This window comes from Octodon degus, unplaced genomic scaffold (genome assembly GCF_000260255.1).
Source record: "Octodon degus isolate 3935 unplaced genomic scaffold, OctDeg1.0 scaffold00090, whole genome shotgun sequence".
NCBI lineage: Eukaryota > Metazoa > Chordata > Mammalia > Rodentia > Octodontidae > Octodon > Octodon degus.
Window position 1 is genome coordinate 296256 of NW_004524666.1, and position 12702 is coordinate 308957.

A 12702-nucleotide genomic window follows, 5' to 3' on the forward strand; every position below is an offset into this window, starting at 1 on the left:
TAAGCTTGATTCCTGGTACAAAGAAAAAAAGAAAGAAAGAAAGAAAGAAAGAAAGAAGGACAAAAAGAAAGAGAAAGAAAGAAAGTAAAGGCTAAGAATCTGAGCCATATTCCTCAAAAATTTATGAACTGTAAAGTGTTCTTATTATGTTCTATCGTAGCATTGTGCTTTCAAGTTGCCTTCCATTTCATGTGCTAAAACTCTTTAAGATCCATTTGTGCAAAAGCTACTATGTGTACTCATTTTGTATCGTGTTGTGGCAAGCGCTATAATCTACAGGGTTCCTATTCATTTCAGAATTCATTTCACAGCCCACTAATTGTGTGAATGAGAAGAGGAAACACACGCTTTTATTCTAAAGCGTGCCAAGCAGATGGCGTCTGGTTCGGCACTACCAGCCCTGTCGTGTGGCCCTCTTCTGTAGGTAGTGAACCTGGCACTGATCCGTCACACACAATGTGAGGGGCCATTTAACACAGCACTCGAAGTCCCTGAGCCTCTGGTTTGTAATGACTTATAAACATTTTATTTTTTATCATCAGCCTCTAAAGTGGTTGGTCACTTGAGCAGGTGCAACAGAGTAGAATTCATATTCATTTTACTTGAAAAAGCAAATGAACTTTTATTCATATGGAAATTTTAGCGAAAGAAAATAGCACAAGGGATTAAGCTTAGTTTCTTGAAAAGGGATTAATGCATGCATTGAGATTCAAAACAGTAGCATCATTTCTGAGATTGAAGTTTTTTGAAAAACGGAGAAAAGATCAGGGTTTATATCTTTAAGCATTCTGAATGAATCTCTTTTAAAGTTTCTTTTTCTTCTTCCTATAAAAGGCCTGCTTACTTATTTTCTTCTGTGTATTCTATGTGAGTTGTACAAACATATAAAACATTAGTAAGTGTATTCACTTTATGAAAGACAGAGAGAGCCAGAGACAGAGAGATAGAGACTGAGAATGGTTATATCAAAACAAGGTAAAATACAAATAGAGAAAGTGAAAAAGGGAAATAAAGAATGTCGTTATGTATTGCCAACATCAGCAATGACTCTGGTACCATGGGTAACTGGCTTACTACTGGCACTTATTACTGGTAACTGGCCAAGAAGGGACAGGTCGTACAAATATTCTAATGGAGTTCACAGGTAATATAATTAACACATCTTCGTTAAGAAAGTGAACCACAGCATGTTGGAGCAAATGTTTTCTTCATTTAAACAAAAACTGATTGATAGTGTTTCTCACCCCCTGGCCTGTCCACCGCCCATGCCCTAGCCCAGTCTCCGCGTGTGCACTGAGCCCTTCTCGCTCTCCCTCTGCCTCCAGACGGACGCTGCGCTGATGTACGATGCCGTGCACGTTGTGTCTGTAGCGGTCCAGCAGTTTCCCCAGATGACGGTCAGCTCCTTACAGTGTAACCGGCACAAGCCCTGGCGCTTTGGGACCCGTTTCATGAGCCTAATTAAGGAGGTGAGTCAGAGCCAAAAGAGCCATCCTGCTTTTGTCTTGAACTGAATAAAATGAAAGTACTGCACTTTTTAGCAGGTGACCACTCACTTTTATATTGTAAATTAACCTTTCTTTTTCCCTCCGAAGCACAATGTAAATAAAACATTCATAAAAATATCTGTACAGCTGCAAAACTGTGAATGCCTGTGACCTACAATACACTGATTCATGATGGTGTTACTTTTTGTCTGAGTCTTAATCTGTGTTAATTTTCATTTACTTATCCATATAGCTGTTTAAAGAATTTGTATATTTTATCCACCAAATGATAAAATAAATCTTTATATGCATGTTATCTGTATTACACTTAAATTATACCCATGTATAGTTGCTTGTATCCATGTTTCTGTAATATAATATTGAGTTACGCAAGTACACAATGTACTTCATGCATTGGTGCGGTTGTTCTTATGACCGCATATAATTTCTTATTGTATCTATTACAGTTATAGGCCAACCACACCTGACATAGGCAAAAAGGTGGAAAATGATTCAAGATTAGACATATGCACAAACATATATTTTTTTTCTAGTCTATTATGAATGAAGGACCTTTGTTTTTTAGCAAACCTTTTGGGAAAAGTTTAACTGAGCCTTAATTTTTATTATAAAAACCGCAGATATTATTATCTATAGGATTTTTAATTAATGGCTCAGAAGAACTCATCTCTTCATCCGATATTATTCATCATATAAATTAAAAAGAAAATAACCAGGTAAATAAGAGTCCCTAGATCCTTGTCAAAGAATAGCTCTGAATTTCACTTGTCTAATTCTTCTCAAACTCTTAGGTAAGTTTATAATCCTTGATGAGTATAATTTTTTTAATATATGGCTTTTATTTTTTTAATTTTTTTCCATAATTTTATTGAAGAACAAATAACAATGAGACAGTTTCAAATCAAATTGTTAGGACAGTTTCAATAATTAAAACATTGCATACATTCTTCCTAGTAGTTAATTGCTGTACAAGATGAGGACATGATATCCTATTTACAAACACTATTAGAACAAATCCCTCTATTCATTAAGAGAATGTAACTATATATCTATCCCAACCACTCTGAATACACAGATACAAAATGAACATTCATCTGTATCCGCTTTTTTTGTTAAGTTCCCTTAGACTTATGTGTAAACATAAGAAGAGTATAATTTTATGACTGTGCACACTCTACATTTACTCTTGGTTGAAATGGGGGTCTCACTACACAGATCTGACTCGTAGTGATCCTCCTGTTTTCAGTCTTCCATGTGCTGGGATTACAGGCGTGCGCCACCACTCCCAGTCACAATCGCCATCTCAGTGTGACTGAGGTGTGAAGCCAGCACAGCAGGCTCAGATTGGACCCGGTTCCTGAGGCTGTCTAAGCAGGTGCTTTAGTCCACTGAGCTATCTGGCCCACCCTACAATCAGATCTTTCAAAAAACTGGCATGACATTCCTCATTCTATTCACTGTAGGATGTAATTAAGGACCTCACATGGTGTTTCCCTTCTGAGAACCAACAGGAGAATTTTCTCTCAGGTCTCAGGCCAGGAAAAGCTGTTTCTGCTAAGCAGCTTATATGTTGAACTATAGACCTTGAATAGACCTTTTCTTCTCCGCTTAAGTAGCTAGGAGATTCCACAAGGAACTTGTGATAGATTTTATTAGTTTTACCTGGTGAACATTTTTATGGTCTTCCTAGCCCAGATTGTTTTACTATTCCACTCTTCAGTTTCAGTGCATTTTTATCTCTTTTTCTACTTTCATTGTATTATACAATTTTGTTAAACACCTTAAAATTTAATTGGTGGCAAATGCTTATAATTTCAGCACTCTGGCGGCTGAGGCAGGAGGATCCTTGCAAGTTTAGAACACCTTGGGCTACAAAATGAGCTCTAGGCTAGGCTGAATTGCATCACAAGAGCCTGTCTCTTTAAGAAAAGAAAAAAATCTTATAAGGAAATTAGACCTGATTCTTTCTAAACCAGTTGACATATGTTTAACTTTAGTGAAGACATGTTATAATATATAGTTTTCTATTTTATTTATAATTAATTAAAACTATTCTGGAATTCTGGCAGATAAGTACCTGTAAATCACATTGAGGCTAAGATTCACTGTTACAATGACACTCATTTTTAGTCATTACCAAAATATTGCCCTGCATGTTTTGGGATTTATTTCTTTTGAGTCTTCATTTATATTAATTCAAACACTACATTTGTGAGTTGCATTACATCATTTAAAATTTTTGCCCAGGGGCCAAGGAGATAGCTCAGTAGAATAAGCGCTTGCCTGGCAAGCACAAGGGCCTGAGTTCAATACCTGGTTCCACAAAAATTAAAAAATAAATAAAAAATAAAATTTTTGCCCAACGTTTTTCCAAATGAAAAATGATGAAAGAACCTAAATTGGACGACTTTTGTAAGCTTTTATATTTAAAGAAAATCTAAATACTCAAGTTTGAGTAGCCAATATTTTATGCTGCTGAAAATGAACTGTGTAACATGAAAAGCTTCAAATAAATTTAACACTGAAACTAGACATATTTTTAAAAAAATCCTTCAAATTTCAGAGACAAATTAAACATTTTAAAAAATCTATACCAATTCAAAATCATGAAAAGCAATGCAAATATTTTTTCTAGTGATGGGAGGAAAGCATTTTGTATTTTGTGTTTACTTACTAATTTTTCAAGTTTTTAAATTTGTTTTGTTCTGTTTTCTTCATAGGCTCACTGGGAAGGCCTCACAGGCAGAATAACTTTCAATAAAACCAATGGCCTACGGACAGATTTTGATTTGGATGTGATCAGTCTTAAAGAAGAAGGTCTGGAGAAGGTACTTGAGTCATTCTGGTATTTTTTTCTTTAATTATTAAAAAAAGTAAGCTATACTATAGTTACATTTCACCATTAACTTTATTGAGTAACCTTAAACTATAAATCCTTAAGTTATTATATCACAGGCAATTGACAGTTAAGATTGAAGGACACAGATATCTTGTGACACTTTAAATAATTTTTTCTCATTTTTTAAGTGCATGAAGTTTTAAGTATCCTCTATGACTCCAAATGCATATTATCTTAATATCTGATATAGTAATTAGAATGTATTTGGTTTAATGGAGGTTTTTGTACATTCAGCTTATAATCACTTTTGTTTGCGTAGACTTTCCTATTAGGAGCTGGCCCTCAAAAGACTTGAATATGCAAGCATGCTTTTATCGCTACTTCACAGCCAAGTGAAGTACCCAAATTAACATGCAGCAAGTAAATTAAGTATGAACATGAACACCAAACTTTACACTGACTTATTTTACTTCATTCTGTTTTAAGGGATTGGAATACAATACAGGCAAGAAATTTGGGTATGCACTCCCACTGAGAACATTTTATAAGTTTGCTTACATTTGTATATAGATACATTTATATATTTTTACCTAGATTAATTGCAAATCACAGATAAACAAATATTTTAGTAACAAGTTAAGAAAAATTCTATTTGACTGTGATAAATGCCTCAAAGGTCATAAAATCTGTTCCGCCTGGTAACTGAATGGACAGCGTGGATCACAAGTACTAATTGTATGAGGAGTCTGAGTCAGAAGAGAGGCTCTTTCAGCTTCAGAGAAAGGGGCATATTTGGCTGATGACTCAACTGGCCTGGAGAGAGAAACACACATTTTTTAATAAGGTCACCAAAACTGGGATAAATGTATCACAGTAAGTAATGACTCAGGATGATAGGGTTATTACTTCCTTCCTCTGGGAGTTCAGACTGTACCTTTTGTCAAGAGCATCCAAAGTCAAACTCATTCATGAGCCAGTCACTGTGGAACAGCCTCGCTTCTGAGAGGACAGCCCTTGTTGGTACACAAAGCTAGATTTGATAATGATGCTATTGGGTCAGCTTCTAAGGCCATGACCCCACTCTTCACTCTCAGTGTCATTACCTTATTTTGTAACAGCCAGTTCACCAAGATGAGCTTTGATCATTGCTCAAATTTCAACATGACAGCATAAAAGTAGTGATTTTCTCCTGTTACCATGGACCCAGTCTTATCTTGGAATCAAAACAGTAAATTTGAAGACATTTTCTATACCATCAAATTAATTATTAATGTAATGAATAGATACATAGATACAGATATAGATATAGATATAGATGTATTAGTTTCCATTTACATATGATCATCCGTCATAATGAAAGCAAGGTAAAACAGTATGAGCTATGTTTGTTACTATGAAATTTCCTGATTTCTGTAGTCACTTCTGAAATCTGAAAATTTGTTTTGTTAAATGAATTACACATGTTACTTTTACTCAAAAGAAGGATAACACATAGCCATGAAAAGCTGTCTTTTTCAGTAATTCAACTGAATAGTGAATGAGGATTTCTGACAAATATATAAAGAGTCCCTGTAGGTGGGGTACTCAACGTTAAACTTTGAATAGTGCAAAATTATTGATGAGTACACACTGAGTCATTCCAGAAGGAGTTAGTAATGTGAAGAACGGTGTAGCATAAGATTTGACTTAATCATTCTGTGTATGTCCGCACACAAACCCATGAGCGATGGAGTGGGATAGAGCTGAGATGCTAGATGTGAGTCATTACATAAGTGCTAGGTCAGGCTATTGCAGGGAACTAATACATTATGTGGTTCCAATGAGAAAATGGCCTGGGACACTGCTTGGGAAGACACTGTAACTGGATATGACTTTGGTATGAGGCCAAGAATTTGTGACAATTCTAAATAGAAGTGAGACATGGATAATCAGTGACAGAAAACAGCAAAGCAGTGATGAAAGCTTCGTCAACAAAACCATTAGTTTAAGGACCAGTGACGCACTGGTAGTTTTTTTTAACGTGAAATGAAGTAGTTAGATGGCAAAGTAGCAAGAAGGAAAGACACTCATGATAAACCAAAGGTTGGAAAAGAAAGCATCAAATGGGAAGAGGAATAGTAAAGAGAAATGGGCATGTGACATTAAGTTTTTTTCCTGTAAAGTATAGTTATTAATCCAAAAAATGAAAATGGCAGTATTCCTTCCTTGGTAGAGCCCATGGATTAGGAAACTCAGTAGGAGATAAACCAGAAGACTTGTTCACAAGTAAATTATATAATAGCAAAGGAAATCTGCCCAGAATGAACAGAATTATAAAATCATAATATGAGATGGGACACAGAGCTGTAATTCCAGCACTTGGGAGGTTGAGGCAGGAGGATTACCCTGAGTTCAAAGCCAGTTTGTCTCATCAAACATATAAATAGAAAACAAAAATGAAATCTGGCATTAAAAGTGATTTAAAAATGAAATGCATGTATTTTTATGTCATTAAAATTACAGACTTTGAATTATTTTCTCACATATGAACCTGAAGATTAAAATAGTTGACAGGAAATAAAATCCAGGGCCGGCTTTTAGTAGAACACACAGCCAGAAAAAAGGGCAGACAGGGGAGCTACATGCTCAGAGAAACAGGCCTTAAATTGGGGTGGACATTCTTGCCATTTAGATATTGGCCAGAGATCATAATGAGTGATCTAATTCTGTTTTGCCGTGGGCATTGGTGGAAACTCATCTCAAGCAACTGTGCTTCAAGAACGATCACCAATACTGCATCTGTCCAGACACCGTCTCTAGGCATTGGCAGTGTCTTCTTTGGAGAAGAGGACGGAAAAGAAGGCATTACAGTGGGTGCCGCTTCAGACCCTGTCCACCTCAGTTAGCTCAATTTACTTCCTGTATAAGATTCTTGTGTTGAATGCTCACAAAAAGGAAAAGTCACAGTAAATGGGGCTTTGGTCAGTTCGAAGACCACATCATAGATTCTATTTTCTAAATAAGCTTAGAATCTCTCACCACATCCACTGCCACAATCAAAACTGGAGCATGCTTTAACTTGTGCCCCTGGAATGGAGTTTCCACAAGCCCTTCTATTCTGTTTCCTTTATGAGTTGCTCCTCCAACAACAGCAGCCAGAGTGGTGTTTTTGAAAGCAAATCTGTCCATGAGGCTCTTCTGTTTAAACACCCACAGATTCCAATTGAACTTAGAGTAAAATACAAATATGATTTCAAAGCATTGCTGGCCTCTTATCATCTTCTTTGATACTTTCAATATTTGGGCGACACTAACCATTTTTCATTTCTTCACAGAACATAGTTTTCTAGTAATTTGAAAAATGTGATTTTTTGGTCTAGAATGTCCATTTTTAATCCTCTTTGCCTGGAAAAGTTATCCAAAGGGTTTCACCTTGGATATGACTTTAGTAGATGACTATCTCTAAGTATAGAACATAGATACTATCTCTAGTATCCAATTTAAGTTTCTTATAGAACACTGTAATTATTTCTTCTTGGTTCATATAAAAATGTATAATTATGTATATCCAAATGTACTTGAAAAGGGGGAAGAATTGGATTATCTCCTTAGCCAGAATGCAAGTCCTTAGATGGAAAAAAAATCATCTTCCATTCCTACATAGTTAAGACCTAGCAAAATGTATAACACAAATGAGTATGTCTTCAAAAACTATTAACAGTTGAATAAATGAAGGATCATTACAAGACTCATGAGAGATACTTCTCATAAGATGCTTGTTCAAGTGTGTGATCCTGAGCTGTGTTCTAGTATTGTAGCAGAGATAGTTTGCTCTTTCCAGCTTTAATTCACACCTCTGATGTCAAAAAAAAAAGTCATTAGTCATGGAAATAGTGGGCAGGTGTTGGGGGTCAAAGCTTTAAGGAAATGCAGTATTTTAGAGTTCAGGGGAATGCCACACAGTGAATTTGGCACTTTTGAAAATATGCGGTGTATCTGGCTCCTCAAACAGTGTGGTGTAAAACTCCTGACCCTCTACTGTTAAATCAAAGAGGAAAAACAATCATCACTCTATTTATAGTCTTTCTCTGTTTGCTTCTTATCAGTTTGTGGTATGCAAATAAATACAATTGGTCCACATGAGAACAAGTAGAAGTTGTTATTCAAAGCTTACTACAGGCAGCAAGCCAAACACTATCAACTGCACTGGGCAGAGATTCAAAAGAAGCAAGGAAGTAAAGAAACTTTATGCCACACCTAATAGATATGCTTGCACTGGAGATTGTTGCATGGAGAAAGCGGAGGTGGGACCTTTAAAACTGCAGCACTTTGGGTGATGAGTTTGGAGGCCACATTTGATTTTCTGTGGTTGACCCTGAGTTGTGAGGATGGTAAAACCCAAGGAAGCTGGCGTTGTAGGAAAGATCAGATTGTTTTGTGCAGAGTAATGCAGAGGCTATTATTTAGCTTCTACAATAGTTGATTCATAGGCTCTGGGGAAATATTTTATAGTCATTCCTGGTCAGGACATTTTTCATTTGTGTATTGTTTGCTGTGGTGGATTTCCAAGGGGGGTCAACTTGTTTTATCCAGCTGAACTGAACTAACATGGTGCTAGGAGTGGGAGATACCTACCTGAGGGATGAGCAACATAAGAGGCAGAAATGGAGCAGAAGAAGAGAAGATGTTGGGGAAGCTGTTTTGAAGAAGCTTTTGGAGCTTTTTAAGTTACTGATTCTCTTGGTCTATTCTGCTGGGGGACCTTGTCATGCTGGCTTTCCTGATGAAATTGGTTGTTCTCCCCGGATGAGGAGCTCAGGACCTTGCTGTCCATGAGGATGGCTGTGGTGCACTTTAGGGGAGTTCTGGTTCTCACTATGAGTGTTGCTTACTGGCTTCAGAGGGGCAAGATGGTGCACAGCTCAGACTCCCAGAGCAGTCTGTAGTGTTGGCTTCCCTGATGGAAACTCAGCTTTGCTCATCCTTCGAGGAGCTCAGTGCCTCGCTGTCCCTGAGGAAGGCTGTGGTACTTTTGGGGGATGCTGTGGTGCTTCACTTGAGTGTTGCTTCCACTTCAAATCATTCAGTCTGATAGCACAGATCCTTCATCCCACTGACATAGACTTTCTAGCTTTCATCATTGACTTTTGGGCCTTCCCAGCGCAGATCCAGGAAGTGGCCTGCATGGCACATTGTCATGGGCTCTCGGCCTCCAGTTGGATTTGTGGGAAGCATTGTTATGAGCTGGAGGTCGTTAGCTAGACTCATGCAGGATTTTAGGATCCAGGACATCAGCTGGATTCTTTGGTTTTTAACATGTGAACAGATTTCCTGTACTCTTGTTATATGATTTTTTGGATGATTCATTATAAAATAATTTCACAAAACATGTATCCAGCATTATATTGTTCCCCTTGCAAAAATGACAAATCAGGACATCAGCTAGTGAAAATATTGAAGTTATTTAGAGGAGAAGAGGAAATAATAAAAATAATAGAGGTAAATAAAACTGATCACTTAGTTGACAATAAAATGAGAAGAATTGTTGTGAAATATGAAAGCAGAATAGGATTCATCTTTGGAAATGGTTTAGCTTTACCTAAGTGTTCTCTGAAACTTAGTTACGGGTTTAAGAAAGATCAATTTCAGATGAAATAAAACATATGTCCAAGGCATAACATGTTCCCAAAATATTCAAGAGATGTTTAAATAATATTTTTCTCTTTTTTAAAAATTTTTGACCAAATTTGCATGTTTATATCTGGTACTCTGAACAACTGATGTGAAGGCAGCAATAAACAATATAACAGCCATTCTTGAACTCTTAGTTCTTTTTTTTTTTTTTTTTTTTTACCAGGGATTGAACTCAGACCCTTGCGCTTGCCAGGCAAGCACTTATTCTATTGAGCCACCTCCCCAGCCCTGCCATTCTTGAATTCTTATCATTTTGTTTAATGAAATTGTGTATCATTTCCTTTTTTTTTTGGAGGAGGGCTCAGCCTGCCCTGGGGGTGGGACTGGTGGTGCTGGGGATGGAACCACTGTCCCTGAACTTGCCGAAGCTTGCCTAAGCAGGTGCTTTAGTTTGCCAAGCTACCTCACTAGGCATCTGTATCATTTCTAATTTTTTTTTACTATTTTTATTCTCTTTAAAAATGTATTTAACTATAAAAATATAACTTTTTCTTATTTTAGGAAAGGGTCTACACGTGTTCAGGTTCTCACTACCACATTGGACTTGGAGTGATCCACCTGTTTACAGCCTCCTAACAGCTGGGATTACAGGCCTGCACCACTACCCCCAGTCTCAATTGCTGTCTCAGCACTGGGAGGGGGCGACACAGCAGGCCAGGAGATTGAACCCCTGGCCCCTGCGCCTGCTTGCAGGCACTTTAATCCACTGAGCTAGTTGGCCAGCCCCAAACAATTTAACTTCAAAAGGGTTCAGTTCACATCAGAAGTAGTTGGAAATGTTCTTACATAAGGTTGGACTGAGTTAGTGACACAATAGGAGACAGTGGTACATTTCCTTTGCAAGATGAATTACTTAGGGGACTTTAGGGAAAATTTTGATTTGCCCTTAAAAGAGTATCCGAATGAACTGCAATGCAGTAATTAAATAAAATAGCTTAGTCCTATGACCTAAATAAAATTGTCTTACCGAATGCCCTGTGCTATCATGACTTCATGTGTTTCCCTGAAAAACACCCATTACCTTACTATTATGCCTGATTCATAATTCAAGAGAATTTGTACATACAAATAATATTTGTTTCTAGAGGCATTAGTGAAAGTGTTCTTAGGTAACTTTCTATGTCAGCTCTCACTGTTTCTATGTGTTCTGATTATTTTGTTGGTATTGTCATGAATTTGATATATTACAATAGACAGTGGAAATAAATTTTTTTTATCTTTTAAATAAAAAGTGTCTAATATTACTTGCCACAGTTGTAATTCTATAATATTAGAATGATTGTGGAAAAAGATCAGGCTAACACCTATACATTTCAGCTTTAGTGCTAAGGGGGCTGGAAGTGTTTACTTCAGCATAATTTCATAATCAAACTTCAACCTTTAATTTTGAATCCTTAGGGAAAAGCTTTAAAATGTAAAGCGTCCAAAATCAAACATGTAATACAGATTGGTTCATTTCTGTACAGTACAGTCTTTATAAATTACTTAATACATACTTATAAAATCCATAAATATATAAATAAGTTTTGAATAACATTAAATGGCAAGAATGTATAAATAACACCTGTACATAGTATGAAGCAGTATCATCCATCAACGCAAACCTTAAAAGCATTTAAATTTGTCTAGCCAGGTGTGTGGATGCAGGAAAGCATTTCCAGCATTCGGGAGGCTGAGGCAAGAGGACAGGCGTGAGCGTAAGGCCAGCCTGGGCCACACAATTAGCTCCCAGAACTTTGTGTGAGACCCTTACCTCAAAAAGTCAAATAAGCAGGCAAATAAAAAATAAAACATTTCAATTTGCCATAGATTTCAAATGAAGTTTCACTTCAACTGTTAATGATTTTCTAAATGTTTACTACTTCTATTTGTACCTACTGGTATGCAAACAAATCTTAGCATTCCACAAACATTTTTCTGGAACTATTTTTTTTTTTTTTTCTGTGTGTTAGGGAAGGCTCTACAGGGTGCTGAGGGTCTCACTACTAGATTGGATTTGTAATGATCCTCCTGTTTACAGCCTCCCAAGTGCTGGGATTACAGGCATGCACCACCACTCTCAATCTCTGTCTCAGCATGCCCCGGGCGTGGGACTGGCACAGCAGGGCTGGGGATCGAACCTCTGGCCCCTAGGCCTGCTTGCAGGTGCTTTAACCCACTGAGTTATTTGCCCAGCCCCCTTAAAATGTTGTGGTAACATATGAAGAGGAGAACAATTAGTAGTGAAGTTCTGCCCATAAAGCATGTATGTTCAAGACTAAATGACATTTACAGTGTTATTTTATAGAGTTTTTTAAATGGAAAAATGGTAATTTTTATAGAGATCTTTATTATTGAACCTTTTCTCACCTGTAGGATCCTGTACTCATTATCTCTGTATCAGAAAGGTGTCTGAATACAATTTACAGTTTTTAAAATTTATCTAAGCCTGCAAATCCACTGAGATAGGTGAGAGATGTTTCTTTCATAACTTTCTAGGTACCTGATGCTCAGCAATTTTTATCTCCCTCTCTTAATGGCATTTGATACATACATACCAGTCCCCATGGCAACAGCAGCCAACTTGCTCAGAAACTGAGATTTCTTTTCCTTGCTTGTAGGAATGCAATGGGTAATGTTAACCTTTAATTGCTAAGCCAGTCAGAAAAGTGTTGCTTGCTTTTTAAAGAGCAAAAAACATAT

The 12702-nt window shown here is 37.0% G+C and overlaps 1 protein-coding gene across 1 annotated transcript in view; it reads left to right on the forward strand.

Moving 5' to 3' along the window:
- Grik2 (glutamate ionotropic receptor kainate type subunit 2) overlaps positions 1–12702 on the forward strand; it is a 441729-nt gene that overhangs the window by 165778 nt on the left and 263249 nt on the right. The window contains exons 6-7 of the mRNA XM_004637451.1: positions 1326–1469; positions 4229–4336. Of these exons, the coding sequence (XP_004637508.1) occupies positions 1326–1469; positions 4229–4336 (252 nt within the window). The remainder of the gene's footprint in view (positions 1–1325; positions 1470–4228; positions 4337–12702) is intronic.